Source organism: Camelus ferus, chromosome 16, assembly GCF_009834535.1.
Source record: "Camelus ferus isolate YT-003-E chromosome 16, BCGSAC_Cfer_1.0, whole genome shotgun sequence".
NCBI lineage: Eukaryota > Metazoa > Chordata > Mammalia > Artiodactyla > Camelidae > Camelus > Camelus ferus.
The window spans coordinates 2,771,514-2,787,630 of NC_045711.1; the positions used below are offsets into that span (position 1 = coordinate 2,771,514).

At 50.3% G+C, this 16,117-nt stretch overlaps 1 protein-coding gene across 1 annotated transcript in view; it reads right to left on the reverse strand.

The window, feature by feature from the left end:
- Positions 1 to 6,499: 6,499 nt before the first annotated feature.
- AATF (apoptosis antagonizing transcription factor) overlaps positions 6,500 to 16,117 on the reverse strand; it is a 92,129-nt gene continuing 82,511 nt past the window's right edge. The window contains exon 12 of the mRNA XM_032498307.1: positions 6,500 to 6,834. Within this exon, the coding sequence (XP_032354198.1) occupies positions 6,771 to 6,834 (64 nt within the window). The 3' untranslated portion in view covers positions 6,500 to 6,770. The remainder of the gene's footprint in view (positions 6,835 to 16,117) is intronic.

Genomic DNA, 16,117 nt, shown 5'->3' on the forward strand with positions numbered 1-16,117 from the left:
GAGGAGAGAAGCCTTTCCTTCTCGTCTGGATCAAGTGGATAAACAGGTATGAAGAACGCCCGCCTGGGTTCTCAGCAGCAGCCATGCCTGCAATTAATAAAGCATCACTGTTTCACCGTCACTTGTCTGCTAACGAACGACCTCAGGTGAGCCAGCCTGGCTGACATCCTCGCCGAGAGAGGCATGCCTTTTAAAGGCCCTGGCGACTGGTCGTGTGGGTCATGTGGCGCTGCTCTTTAGGGACCCACAGGACGACAGGAGGGTCAGCTCCCGCCAGGACCTGCGCATTTGGACCCGGGGAACCAAAGGCTCATCCTGCCAGGAAGCAAAGGGGAGGCTCCCGCACCGAGCAGACCCTGCCCTCCTGTGGACGGTCCCGAGCGGCGGGCCGGGACCTGCTGGGTCGCGTGGTCCGCCAGCCAGAGGCAGCAGTCTGCCTTGGCCCACTTGCTCTCGCCACTCCTGGAGAAGCAATCTTGAGGTTTCAATTAGGCCGTCCTTGGCCTCTTTTTCTTCCTTCAGGAAGGAAAAATCTCGATTTAATTATATAACTGAGAACTAGGCCTCGCATTCGTCCCCTCTTACCCTCCTCCACGAAGATCAGGATGTGACCTTAAAACGCCAAGTCTCCACAGGGCCGCGCGGGCTCCAGGCGCGGGGCGGGCGGGGGGCTCCCCTCCAGGCGCAGGCCTGCCGCGGCCCCGCAGGGAACAAAGGCCTGACCTTACCAGGGAGGCCTGCACATGAAACAGTGGCCCTGGGGCCTGGGGAAGCCTCCGCTCCCAAGATCCTCCTGGAACATCACAGCACCCAGGTGGGAGGTGAGGCGGGCCAGGCGGCTGCTGAAATGCTGATAAGTGAACTCAGGGCACCTGCTCCTTACTGCTTATCTCCTCCAACAATGTGAACTCAGAGTTACCGCGTTTAAAGTGTTCCGCATTAGCCTTACACTTAGCTCTTAAAACCAAGTGCGGTGTGCTACAACTTTAAAGGACACAAGAGTCAAACTGGAAAATAATTTCATGGCATCAGGGAGTCCGTTCCCGGCCCGATACCTCCAGAGGAGAGAAGGGGCCGGGTTAGCTCCCCCAGCCTCCCCCTCAGTCATGCCAGGCACCGAGGCGGGAAGCTGCTCTCTTCCCTTCACCCAGGTGTACCCCAGGTCACACTCCAGGTCACCACTTGTCGGGATCAGGCCCTACCCAAGAGGAGGCCGTTCCTCTTGGCCCTGGGACAGCTGTAGCTCTCACTGCCCCATCTGTTATCACTTAACGCATTTTCCATTTTGACCTTTGCAACAATTTGCAAAAGATTGGGAAATACTCATAGACCTGAGCTGGCCAATCCAGGAGCCACCAGCCACACTGCAAGGGCTCAGAAGCCACATGTGGCTGGTGCCTATTGAATGGACTGCATTCCCATCATCCCAGAAAGTGCTCCTGGACAGCTGTGGTCCAGATGCTCTGGACACTCCTACGGTTAGAAGAGGCCTCTCTTGGGCTCCTCGCAGGAGAAAGGAAGGCAGCTGGCCACGAGGGCGCAGGAAGCACTCAGAGCTCGGAGCTGCCCTCGGCCTGGAGGGGCAGAAACCATAGAGCAGCAGGCGAATCGCCTTGCTCCCAGTGCCAGCCACACCTGCGCACGAGCACACCTATCTGTCCCAGGGACGGGCTCTCGCGGGCAGATATTAGCACCCTAGAAGCCAGGGCCCCGGGCATCTGGGCTGCTGCCCTCCTGCCAGGCTGAGCTCTCACCTTGAAGAGCCAGAGCCCTGGGAAAGCGATGCCAAGCCTGAAAAAGGGCCAGAGTCTGGGCTGCCAGGATCCCCACCAGGATTAAGGGAGGCAACTCTGATGAGACCCAGGTCAGAGAGTGCTGGACTCACTCGACTGAAGAGAAGAACAGAGCCCACCGGGAGACCAGTTCACCTGCCCAGACAAACCTCGGCTACATAAACCTCCGCCAGCGCCTGGCCCACGTAGGAGGTCAGCACATACCTGAATGAACGGATGGGAAAAACATTCTTCCATCTGTTCCAGACCCAGGTCTACCAAGCTGCCTTTACCTAGGAACAGCTGCTTGAGGATGGGGAGGTCCTTAGGAACCAGCGTGGCTGACCCTCCCAGTACGGAGGGGGACCCCAAGGCCCAGAGGTCAAAGGCTTCCTCAAGGTCACACCCCAGCAGGTTTGATTTCTGGTCCAGGATTCCTCCCACTACTCCAGCTTCTGTTCATTTCTGTCCTTGATGCGAAACGTCACATCAGCCCATTCCAGGACTAACTCTGTGCCCTCAAGTCTATGTGAGAACTGGGTAACACACCCTGAACACCTTGGGGAGGGGCGGTTCGGGGCAGCAGATGCAGCCAGCACCATGGGACGAGGAGCCGCTGGCCCACAGCGGCCTGAGCTCATTTGCAACCCAGCCATAAAGAGGAAGATGGGGTGAGAGGAGGTGGCCGGGAATCTTTATGTGGTACTGTCACCATGCCTACTGAGGACCTTTTTCTACCCTATCAGTAATATGGGATTGTTTTTTTTTCCCCCTTACATGCTTTTAAATTTTCTTTCCTGAGAATTCAGTGTCCTTGACCTCAACAAATGCACTGAGAACCCTGAACCAGGGAAATAAACCAAGCAAACTTCTCAGGACTATAAATGCTGCCGAGGCAATGACCTTATTGGCAGACCCCATACGATGGGCAAGAAAGGCCTGGTAAAGGAAATCTATAGATTCACAAGAAAAACATAAGTTAGATAAGGCATACTCACTCGGCATTTACACCCCTCCTCTCCTCCCCAGACAAGGAGCGGTAATGAGGACTTCGTCAATACAGCTGCTGGATCCAGCAGGGGCGATGTGGATCCCCGGAACTTACGAGAGAATTAGTTAATGAACTTACCAAATTACTGGCAATTATTTTTGAAATGTTATGAAGAAAGAGAAAGCAAAAAGAAAAAAAGATAACAAGGTAGATAAGCTTTAAACAAATAAAAAAGATAAGCTTTAAACAAATAAAAAAAGAATGAGTAAGGCAAGCTCGACTTCATTCCTAGCACAACTGCCCTCAGTAAACAAGCACATGCGTAAATGAAAAAACACAAACTCAAGACACAGAAAACAAGGTTCATTCGCTTTAGACAAGGCTCACTGCTCTTATCTGCCCCGATTAACCGCAAGGACGCAGGGCAGCCTATCAGGGTGTGAGCAGAGGGGAGGCTGCCCCAGCACTCCTGCAGCCGCAGCCTCGGGCTTCTCCACCGCGCCCTCTACCTCTGCTCTCAGCAGTTTTGCTGAGACCTCATTTGTGAGTCTGGCCCAGAAGACACAGATCTCGGTATCAACACACCCCAAATCCAGAGTGACCGCCACGTGGTGGGGAATGGTGCCCAGCTTCATGACGAATGTCACATTTGGAGCCATTGAGCCTCAAACTCAGCTCCTTTGGGATGAAATGGTGAGAGATAAAAAGGCTATAATCTTGGAGAGGTCATAGCAATGTAAGCGGAGACCAGGAAACTCCACCTCTAAAAGGGCACAGCTTTTCTAAACTGGAGACGCAGAGTGTTGCTGGCCTGGTCGGAGCTGGCTTTCTCCGGTGCTCTGTCGGCTCTCAGGGTTTCCAAGTGCTCGATGAGTGTTCTTGGATGGTGACCCTGGAGAGAATGGCTACACACCAAAAACAGTACAGAGCAGCTGGGAGGAACACCAACCCATACAAAACAGGGAAAAGCCACCAGAGAGGTCCCCAGGATAAAGGCACTGAAAGTAGCAAGAGCATGAAAACCAGAGCGGAGAGTGGGGAGAGCAAATTATATGCGATCCAGCGGCCAGAAAAAATACATGTGAGCCAGGGAGGGAGAGGACGGTGTCACTTTCTGTTTATCCACCATCTTTCATTGGAGCATCTCAAAGCACATTACAGGCAGCAGCTCTTTAATCCTCCCAGAGGAGGATGCTGACTTGAAGGGTTCCCTGGGGAGCAAGAAATAAACCCCAGGATCAGACTCCAGGGCCAGGCTCCTCTCTGCCTCCTAACACCCTTTGTTGCAGATGGCCCAGCCGGGGCGGGTGACAAGTTCACGGGCGCTGCGACAAGCCTCCATCACACGTACCGACAGCCTGCAAAACATTTGGACCCTTTCCCTTGGTTCACTTTACTCCTAAAAATACACGCCAAGAACAACAGTAACTTCAAAAAACAATAACCAAGTTTTATGCACAAATGTCTTCCAGTAATGTTATTCATAATAGCAAATAATTGCTAACAATTAAACGTTCTACAAGAGGGGACTTGGTTCAGTACTGAAACTACATGCCCCCAATGGAATTACTAGGTAGCAGTTAAATTACTTAAGTGATATCTTAAAATACTTCAGTGATAAACATGGAAACAACATTCTCCTGTACTATTTTAACTATTAAAATGCAGAACGCTATGTACCACCAGTTCTCAACTGGCGGTATGTGTGTTATGTGGAGGGGGATGGCTGTATGGGCATTTTGGTTTTTTTATTACTTTTCAAAGGGTAAGTAAAACAATTTCAAAACAGTCCAAAAGTCAGTCTTTCAACCTAGCTGCTTCCCGGCCCCTCCCCGCAGGAGGAGTCGGGGCTAGTCCGTGTCACGGCGCACACACACGGAAGAGGGCAACCAGGTCATTCACGTTAACGAGAAGGTATTTCTGGGTGGTGGGATTACAGCTGAATCTTATTTTCATGTTTCTACTACTTTCGTGTAATTAATTTTTGACAGAAATAAACTGAGAAACCAGCCTTCTCTTCTCTATCCTGAAGGGACAAGACCCCGCTGGCTCCCGGCTCCGGCCTCGGGTGCAGACCGGGGTGGGGTGACAGCTCTGCGCCCCCCCGCCCCGCTCCCGCGGTGTCTTCGGGGGCTGCCGGGTGATGAGGGTCGTGTGTGGAGGAGAAACTCCGCACAAAGGGGAGGAATGCTTCAGTCAACGCTGAAAGAGGGCCTGGGATTGAACCTCTTGATAAACAGTTCTCAATTCATTTAAAAGTCAGCATTAGCCACCAAAATGTAAAGTACTAGTTTTATTAAAATGCAAATCAATCAACTAATCTGTCTTTCTAGTAACAGTTGAATTGCGGTATCCGTGTCAATTAAAATAGTTCCCAATTTATTCTTGGCTGGAAGGAGGGTGGTCCTCTGAATTTTAAATTGCTAGCCTCTCTTTACTGAAAATTCTGTCCTTTCTTTCTCATTTCTCCTGATTTTAATTCATTTCAATTAAACACGTTGGACTCCAAATATTTTGAAGTACCTGTTTGGATCTTCTTCTTCATCAGGTGAAGAGTGACTGTGACAAAGGCCTACGGCTTTCGGAGACATGGGCCAGCATCGCGCTCACGGAGGCCCCACACTAACAGGTCACTCGCCTGCTGTTCCGACGCGCATTATCCATAATCCTCAGGCCAGACACGCAGGATCGGATGTTCTATATTTTAGAAAGTGACCATTTTGAAGGGAGTGCATGTGGGGGAACTCTTCTGTTTCTGCTGACTGATCTTTTACGTAACTGGAGACACAATGAAAAGTAAACGTTTCCCTGACAGTCAAGCCCAAGAGGTAACTTCCAAGACAAGAGAAACAAGTCACCGAGCACCAAGGTGCAATCAGTGTGAGATGGAACATGCTGCACCCCTCACTTGCCCACCCGGAGCCCCGCAGACACTTGGGCGCTAATGCTGAACTGTGATGCTGATGACACTCAGGACTCACGTCACCTGGAGCCCAGCCTCCAGTCCAGATACCTACTCAATGATACGTGGGATTCCTGGGCCCCAAAACCTGTGACTTGATTTTGACACTTTAAAACACTATCAAAACCTGACTTTAAAAATGACGACTGGTTATTAACTACAACTGCACTCAGTTGCCTGGACACAGCATTTCTGTCACCCCATAGCTCTGCATGAAGATTTGGGCAAAGGACCCAGGAGACGGTCAGCCTCACGGGCAGGCGCACACACATTACTTATGCAAGATCACCTCCCCTGCACACTGACCACAGCAGGCCAATAAATCCCCCTTATGGGGCTTTAATTTCCAGCTTTTGACCTTTGGATGAAAAACAAGTGAATCATTTCCTCCTGCTAGATTTACACCAGAGCTAATCTCAATAAAGTGATTTAGGAATGGTGAGAATGGAAAAGGACTCTGGAAGCATCTTCATGGGGGAAAAGAGGAAACAAAAGAGAAGTCAGAGATGTGCGTTTAGTAACAGGCAAATGCCTCCAAGGTACAAAGTCTCGGGGGCACAGCTGACGGGCCTAGGGGGATCCCCTGCTCCTTGGAGCCACGATCAACTGCTGAACATTACCCAACCAGAAAGCAGCACCTGCCCAGAATTATTCCCTTCCATGAAGTTTTGTATTATGAGAGCAGGCCATGCGGCTGGGGAAAAAACGAAAACTCTCAAAGAACGTGTCACTCTGCTGGAGCGCTAAATCACTCACTCGGGGCTGCTCAACAGATCACGTGTGCCGCCAGTGGCGACAATAAAAACACTCTTTATTTGTGGTGGTGAAAGGCCGTAGGGGGCGAGCCCTCTGCACACGAAGCGCTGGGGACACAGACACTGGACTCCAGGCTTCCTGGCACCGATCCGGCCTGTGTTCCGAACAGCACACCTTCCCGGGACTTCCCGATCCGCTCCACACCCAGCCCGTGGGTTCCTCTGTCTGGGGCTGGATGTGCGGAGGCCCGGCCTCAAGGCCTCGTCCATCGCAAGAGAGGTGGGCGCCGTCAATCCCTGTGGCCTTCATCGGGAGGGTTGAGTTGGCCAAAAAGAGACCGATACAACTCTGTCCTGGAAAGCAAGCAAAACAAACACGTTGGGTTAACTTTTCAAGGTTAAAAAAGAACCGAGAAGCTGGGAAATACCCCAATCTGCTTCTTCGATTGAAAACACAGCCACATAATTAAAAATGCATCCCACGGCTCTTGTTCACAAATACAAAGGAAGGGAGAAACCGAGAAGCAGCCAATCAAACAGTAAAATATGTAAATAGTCCGGCGTGGCTGGATACCCTGTCTCCGGGGAACGAGTTTTCTATAAGTTTGCCCTTTACAGACAGGCTCTTCAAGTAAGAAAACAAGATTGAATATTTTAATAGGATGTATGAGGCTGCCACACGATGAGGAGGATTCAATCAGACACGGGATGTAAGGGATATAATTCGGTTTTCATACATTTTCTTGGACTCGGCAGTACTTGAGAAACAGTGAAAATGACCCAGCAACAAGAGTCCAATTACGAGCACACGTGCAGCTGCTCAGGCAGCCAGGCTCTTCCCCACACCCGGCCCTTCCCTCATTTTCCATCTAATGAAAAATTCGATTGGCTGATTTATTTCTGAAGTTGGGTTTGCCGCTAAAAAAATCCGAACATGCCAGGCTCTTGGGTCCCTGGAAATGAAGCAGATCACTTCCCACCCTGCTTCTGCCACCCCCGGCCAAAGTCACCTGTCGGGGCCGGGGAGGCCTGCCTAGCGCCGAGCCGGTGGCTCCAGAACCCCTCCCAGGATGGAGAGAGATGTGAGGAGCCATGAGGGTCCAAGCAGGTCAAACCCACCGGGGAGGCAGGGACCACGGCCGGCTCGGTGCCGAAGTCCAGCCGCTGGCCTCAGGGGAGGAGGGTGGGCGCACACGGGTGAAGGTCATGGGCCAGCAAGTAAACGACCACGGGACAAAGCTGTGCCCACTCTGTTTTATGTTTTCAAGATCCAACCATAAAACACAGCCTGCCGTCTGTCCTTGCTAAGAAAACAGGCTTTTTGAAGTGCTCTCGTTATCTGAGAGTCCTCATCAGCAAAGCTACTTTTGGTCCAGCCAGACTTCAACACCAAAACTTACCAGCCTGTTTTTGAAATGACCCCCTATAGTGGTGGGCGCAGACAGAGGTACTATACTTAGAAAATCCAGCAATAGGAATAGCATATTATAACTTAGAGAAAGGAAAAGTGTTAACGAAGGAACCACAGAAGCCACGAATGTAACTAAACCTCACCTGCTGGGGGCCACAGGGCAGGCAGGGCAAGTGTGGCCAGAACACAGGGGGGCTCCCATCTTATTACCGGAATTTTATTGCTGGAATTTGCTGGCCCCTCACCCTGAACTACCCACCAGCCCCCGGGGCCTGCAGACAAAGGATGCGTCTCTTTTGTTCCTGTGCTGTACACACCGCCCGGCTCGCGCCCTCAGCTGGCCCCAGATGAGCGCGTTCAAAGGTGGAAGGCAGCTTCGGACCAAATGCAAATGAGAGGCAGGCAGCCTCCCTTCCAAAGGCAGTGGCTTCCGAATCGCCAGCTCCATCACAGAAAGGACAGCCTTGCCCTGCCCAGGCGTCAGTTTATCACGCGGCGGCCTGCCTACTTGCCAGTGAGTACAGGTCTCTCTAGCCCTTTCCACAAAGAAATTAAACGGCATTAGGACAGTCGCCGTGACAAAGCGGACGGTACAACTTTAAGGCTGCAACAGCTGATGAGAGGGGAGCGAAGCACAGCGCTATTTAGCCTTTCACAAACAGCCCCTTTCCAGCCTCGCAGAGCTCGCCGGCACGGCACCGGCACCTGCCCTGGTCATTACCCTGAGCAAATGCTTCCTCTCAGCGCGGCAGTATCAGCGAAGCGCCGGGGCCAAGGCAGCAGTTACTGTCCGCAGCGGGGTTCACGTGTCAGGAGCAGAGAGCGAAGTGCTGAAACCCATGTTTTGATAGAACATCATTTCACACTCAGGTGGGCAAAGCTGACAAGCATATGCAGCTGTTCATGGCAAAGCAACCTGGAAAGCTGAGTGGTCTGGGCTCTTAAAATATTTTTACAGAAAGAGAGAAAATACGAGCAGGGGATTATTCCAATCTAAAAATCCCCAAGTAATTTCAACTCTGAGTCCTCCTCACCCACCACCACCAATCAGTGACCGTTTTACCTTCAAAGTGTCTCCACCCCGCTGCTCCTCCACCTCCACCATGATTTCAGATCTCACCATCTCTCACCAAGAACGTGGCGACAGCCTCCTCACTGACTTTCCTGTTCCCGTCTCCTCCCCCCGCCACTCCCCTCAGCCTCAACTCTGGAGATTCTAGAGTTGGACAAAGCAGACCCTCCTGGGATCCAAGAGCACCACCAGGATGAAGACCCTGGACTTCAGCTGCTCAGCGTGGCCCCTGCCCTTCTCTTTCCCTGCAGAGGCTCTGCTTGGGGCAGAGCTGGGAAAACCAAGGCCACGAGTGGGGCCTGGGGCCCCGGTCCTCGAGCCGGTGTATATCCCCTAACAGAACTTCACAAAATCATGCAGCCCCTGCATACATTTTTAAGTTGACATATAAAATTCTTCTTGATGGATTTAATAGGCACCAAGGATATAATTACCAGAATACTGTGAATACTTTTTTTTTTTGGCAGGGGGTGGGTGGGTAATTAGATTTATTTATCTATTTGGAGGAGGTACTGGGGATTGAACCCAGGACCCTGTGCATGCTAAGCACGTGCTCTACCACTTGAGCTATACCCTCCCCCTCTGTGAATACTAACTTTCAAAATAAAACCCTCACATCCCTTCTGTAATATACCCAATGGGACCTATTTGCCATACTGATTTGATACTCATCATAGTTCATTTAAACAACACATTAAACAAACTCTTTAAGTTGGAAATTTTACAGCATCTTTTTCTTTTCAAACTTCTATTTCTATGATTTTTCCCTACAGATTTTTGTCCTGATATAATTGTTTTATGCTTGAAAGTCTTTTATTGATCACCCTATCATACTTCTTGGCCACAAAAACAAGTATGCAAATTGAAACACGTTTTGTTTGAAATTTTAAAAGTTGAAGCAAAAATGTTTTAATTTCTTGGGACCATAAGGTTCTAAGTAATTAAAAATATTCCTTCTGAATTGTGTTATCATTACAATTATTATCAGGGTACAACTGGGTACTTACAATAACAACAAAATGTATTATAATTTTGGTAAAAATTTAATACACATAAACATTACTGGAACTGTATCTCTTAATGATACGGGTGCAACCTTTCCCTCCGTTCCCTCATTCCATGGATGATTATCTATTGCTAGAATGAAAGAGGGTTCAGCATCGATTCTATTCCTATTTTTTAGTTTTTGGAGACATGAATGCTGAGAAACCCTGTCACATAAACAAGCAGGAATGGGAATGGAGACTTCTGTTATAGTAATGACACTCAATTCTTTTAATTCCTTCTGAATTTTATGCCAAAAAAGAAAAAAAATCACATAGTAATCTACCACCAGAAATTAGTTTTAATGACCTACAGCTGACAACTCAATTAGGTTCTCCTGCAGTTTGGTTGAGAATAAAGGCCTGGGAGCCACCTGGCCCACAGGGATCTGGTCCCCAGTCCTCGACCAGGGCTGCTCTCAGTCCCTGCGCCAACATTCTGACTGGTCCCGTTCAGGGCAATGCCCCACACTGGAGCAAGGAGGGGCCCACTGTGGAAGGCGAGGCGGAAGAAGGACCTGCAGCTCCGGCCCGGGGACAGGCGCGCTCTCAGGCAGAGCCACTTCAGGAAAGAGCTGGAAATTGATCCTGAAAGCCCTGTGCCTCCTTTCCCTTCGGGAGACCTCTGCGGTGCCCCAGGAGGAAACCGAGGCGGAGGGCGTCCTGAGCTGTGTCCCAAGCCCAGAAGGTGTGAGAGCTGGTGCCAATGCTCAGGGGGAGGTAAAGGCGCCTGAAAAGAAACAGGGCACGCCCACAGCCCTTATCCACCCCAAGGAAGGAAAACAAAACTAAAAATAGAACTAGGTAACGAAAAGCCATCCTGGGACTGGGACGCAGGGTCAGACTGCCTCCTGCCGCACAGAACGTTTCCCCTGCAGCATCTTTCCTAACCGGGATTTAGCCACGCAGAGAAGCTAAACCATCAATCCTTCAGGTTAACCTTGTCTCCATCCCATTCTCCAGCTTAAGTGTATGGTTTAATACTTGAGGTCCCCTTAAGGCTATGCATAATGAACTTGTTTTTTTTTTTTTAAATACATAATTTCTGCTCCCTATCACATTAAGAATTAAGATTTGAATCACTGAGCTCAAGTGCTTTCCCCTCATTTGTTGCCCCTCCCCCATGCTCTCGGCCTCAATGGCCAGTGGGAATGTCCATTGAAGAAAACGTGTTCATGCTGGTATCATGCAGAAGAACCTACAGAGTAATTAACAGGACTTGGACCTAAGGTAGAAGGTCGATGGCAGGGGCTCTTCCTTGAATTAAAATTTAACTTACCCTTTATTGCAACCTACAAAAGCAAGTAATGAGCACTAACATTTTTATTTCTTTTAAACTGTCATTTAGGCTGTAGAGGGGATAATTACCTATCTCTAGTGTAGTAAGGTTTTATAACCCTTAGTGAGGCATTTTCTAATTTAATATTTTTACTATATTATCATAAAACCTGTTTCTGGGAAAAAAATGATCATGGATTAGCAGCCATTTTCCATAAAGACAGAACGTGTGTGTGTGTGTGTGGTGGGGTGGGGACTAGGATTCAGCTTATTCATTATGTGATTCTTCTGAAGAGACTTAAGTATGCACAGTCTGGCCTGCTGTGAGATGCTATCGCTTGAGTGGCGGGTCAGTTTTCCAGCCCTGAATGAAACGGAGGTGGACGCGTGTTATGGTGCCGCCCAGCCACGAGCACCTGCAGCCCTCCCTTCAGCTCCACGCGAGCGCTCCTCACCAACACAGACCAGTGTCTTCCACGCAGTCATCCGGGCAAATGGTACAAAGGAACCCATGAAACTTGCAGATGATCTGTGGGGCTTGCACTTGGCCAGGTCAGGAGTTTGCAGCCTTTGGGATATTGACAGACTGTGCCGGCTGTGCCCTGGGACACAGCACTGCACCCCTCTGACTCCAGCCTGGATACCCCTGAGCTGTGCCCTCCTGTCCCTGTAGCCAAAGGCAGGCAGGCAGTGGAGAGAAAGCAGCAAGGCCGCCGCTCCCTAAAAACCTGCACTGCCTCCAAAAGTACATCACAGCCTCTGAGCAAGCATTATTATACACAGGGGTTCTGAGCCCATCTTCCAGTGGGGACGACATCGCTGCTTCCTGATTAACACTATACACATAATTCGCCCTTGATTAATTTGAGGTTGTTCATTAGTTGCTTCACGGGGAGAAGGGGATGTCTCCCTAAACATAACAGGCGCATCCCAGAGCGCGCGCTCCCCTCCCCACACACCCAAGGGCCTCGTGCTGAGCACAGAAGGGGCTTCTGCGGACTTGATGCCTCACACAGACATTTAAGGATCCGAGGATGACGAAACGCACAAAGGAAAGTAAGACTAAGAGCTCCAGTTCCTACAGCGCTCGGGTCCAGCAGAACCTCCATCAAACCCGAATCCTTGTGAGTCAGTAAGACACAGCCAGAACAGAAACTCCCTGACCACTGTGGTTGCTGATGACAGACATGCTTTAAAAAATTATTGGTGATGTCCCTGATGCATGCTTTTTCATGTTTGTGTTTCGTAAACAACTTACTTATTAGTGCTGGGGAAGCTCATACACACGTATTAGACAGTATAACACAAAGGTATGAAAAATTCACAAAACACATCTGAATGCCTATTTGCTCTGTTAGGTTTTATAGAATTACAGAGACACGAATGACACAGCAGAGGCTGAACTGGGAAGGTGAATCCTGTCTAGGACAACCCCCTCCCCTCGGAGAGATGCGGGAACGCCCTTCCTCCCACTGTGACCCCACCACCAGGCCAGGAGCTGAGTGCTTTCCCCGCCCAGCACTACTGCCGTCCTCTCCCAGTTACACCTGTTCTCTGGGCGAAAAGAAACCGTTCCCTCCGTTCCTGCTATGGCAAAGGTGGAGTTCTCCTGCCGGCCTGGCTGAGCCCCTGAGCCACCCCTCCAGCCCCGGTTTGCCAAGACCCGACGTAACAGCCCGCAGGCCATCCGCGCCCACGCTGGGCATCTCAAGCAGCCTCCTCCCATGTTCTCGGCACACCCTCCTGTGTTCTCGGCACCCCCCCCCCCCACCGTGTTCACGGCACACTGTCCCTGTCCTCGCAAAGCTTCTGCGCTCTCTCTTCTGCCTGCCAGGATGCCCAGGGCAAATGCCACCTGAGCAAGTTATCCTGCCAGTGATCGCCTGGCACATACTAATGACACCAAACCAAGGGGTTCTCCTCACCTACCCCCAACCATCTGGCTGCTTTGGGGTCTGTTCCCCAAAACACCAGGGACAAAACAGCACCTTCCTTCATCTTCCGTTCCTTCTGCATCCTCTGACCCAAATCCATTCTACTCTGTATCAGAGGCTTTACAGGCGAGAGAAAGATTTCTGAGAAGTGTTTCTGTGACCTAAACAGGGAACTATATCGACCCAGACAGCAGGATCCGAGGCAGAGGGCTCCAGGACTTCGTCCCTCAACAAGCCTGAACTGTGAGGAAAGCAATGCAAGCCCAGAGACAGGTGTACATCTTGTCAGAAGGGAGCGTCGTTTCGTCACAATGACATAAAAAAATCTTGAGAGTAGAAAACTCGGAATTCCTGAACACAGCTGAAACGTCAGCATTTCTCTCCCTCGCTCGCCTCCCAACATCCCCAGCAACAAAAAGTCAACCACAGGCTTCTTTTCTGAAAAGCCAGCACAGTTTCATAGCAAAAAATAATACACAAAAGATAAAGAAAGGTGAAAAGAGAAGAAGGCAACCTTCTCTTACCGAGGACTTATTTCTTAACAGGATCATGTCAGCAAAGTAACAGTGACTGAGAGAATGCCCTCACCCATCACTAATTACCTAAATCCGGATACAAAGCAAATTTCCCATCAGAACCTGTCTGAACCCTTCCTGAGCTACAAAACAGCCACCCGCAGCTACCCGAATCTGCCGCTAGGTGGCAGTACATGACACGTTTCTAAGTGGTCCAGGCAACTAGCCAGGCTCCCAGCAAACTGTGGCCATAAATTTTACCTGGCGCTCTGCTCTCATCGCCATCCTCCCCAATGCTTGAAGGAGACTCGAGAAGGTCTGTTCCAATTCGCTCTTTTGGTCAGGTCAGAACTAGGTCCTTCAAACCTCTGCAAATGCTTTTAGCCCTACAGCTTTAAATTACAGATGGTGACATGTGGCCTCTGGCCTGTCTCCTAAAGATCAGACAGACTCAAGATTTATAAATGCTCAAAGACGCAGGTTCAGGCCCCAAACAAAGGAACCAAAAGGCTGGGGAAGGGAAGGAGAGGTGAGAAGGAGCGAGGGGTAAATCTGTAAAGGTTTTCTCCCCACGTGCACTCCCTCCTCGTTCTCAAGTCAGTTACAGATTCACTCCACTTAAACGAGGAAGAAAAAGACTTGAAACTTCCATCATCCCTACCACTAGCTTCAAGTCTCTCAAATTCTTTTAAAGAAAAATAATTTACCTTGGTGGACTTGCGAAAAAGAGGAGGGGGGAGCTCTCGACAAAAGGGACGTCGCCTCCTCTCCTGTGCATTAATATTCCATGTTCCTGGGATGACTTCCACTTTCACAGTTTGACTGTTTTATAACAGATTTGATGTGAGAGAAGACAAATGGCCTCACAAAGGAAAGACGACAAATCATCTCATTGCTTTTAGCAGGGTTTTCTCTTTATTTTTATTTATTTTTACTCTGTGGCTGGGCTGCAGAGCTCTCTGCCTTGCTGGAGATGTTTAATATTAACATCAGGCCACCACGATCCTGGCAATAGAGTTGGCCGGCGTGGTGTTTACGGCTTTGTGACTGCTGGCTTCAGGAAGATGAAGCTCCTTGTTCAAACAGCAGCCCCTCTAACAGCTCCTGTTAAAAGCCAGGGGATGCTTCACTGCTTAGACGTGAATCACTTCCTGCAGCCGCACGGAAGGTGAGGCTGACACTGAGTTACATTTGTATCCCTATCAAGACTGCTGCCCAATGACCCAGGGCCTGGGGGAGGCGTCTGATGCCTCTCTCAGCTCCGGTTTCTCGTCTACTTTGAGGAGGGTCAAAACACAGAAATGAGTGAAGGTGGGTTCTGTCAGACCCACAGAGTCTCAGCAGGCATTCCATTACTTCTAGTAAGTTGAAGGACTTACCAAACCCCCAGCCCTAATCCAAACATGAAAGCAGGAACTCCTGAGCATGCAAACACAGGGACCGCCTGCAGGGCCTGAGCCCGCAGGACACACAGGTCCTCAGGGGGCCCTCGGAGCAGGAGCTGCCAGCCACGGAAGTCCCCTCCCCCCGCAGGGGGTCACCATCTCCTGTTCTGTTTCTGCTCCACCCTCTTTGTCTTTTGTATCTTCCTTTCCTTCTCCTGGGGTCTGTTCCCCTCCCTCCTCCCTTCCCCCTCTCTCCCCGCCTCTCTCTGACACCTGCCCTGGCAAACTCACTGGTGCTCTTGGCTCTGACAATCCTCTTAGCGCAAAGGATGTCACCAGCCCCCAAGCTGGAGGGTCTGCATCCTCACTGAGGCACTGCGTCCAACTAGAATAAACTGACCACTGGCGACACCAGGCCCGGCAAGGCAAGTCTGTCACCTAGACTACCTTTGTTAATAATGGCAGAAATCGTTACCTGTGTCCCACACTTGACCGTTTAATGGCAGGAAGCTACAAAGATACAGGTATTAATACCACACCTTCTGATTAGGAAACAAAATCCACCCTGAGCTAGGGCCCTTGTTTGGCAGTTTACTTACACTATTGATAAAATGCAAATCCATGGCCTCCATCTGTCCATCTTTTTGGGTTAATGGTTCCCTTCAAAGAACTTCCTCCTCTCCTCTCTAAATCAGAGAGAGATTTGGAAAAAAGGAGGTTTATCCCAGAAACCTGCCAGGTAACTTTCCCCAGGAGGGTGACCAGGGGCCCTCAGCTTCTGGATGTCAGCAACAGGGCCACCTCCCCCGCCACCCTCGCTTCACCAACCAGTCACTGAAGCCCACAGTCTGATGACCTCGGCCAGTTACACGACTCGTTTTAAAACGCCTGACTGCTAAGTGCAAAATGAGTAGTTTGCATTCTGCGCCTGGAGGCTGGGGAGCCTGTCCTGCTGCAGGGCTGCGCCTCCCGTGCAGGATGGAGAGCAGCAGACCAGAG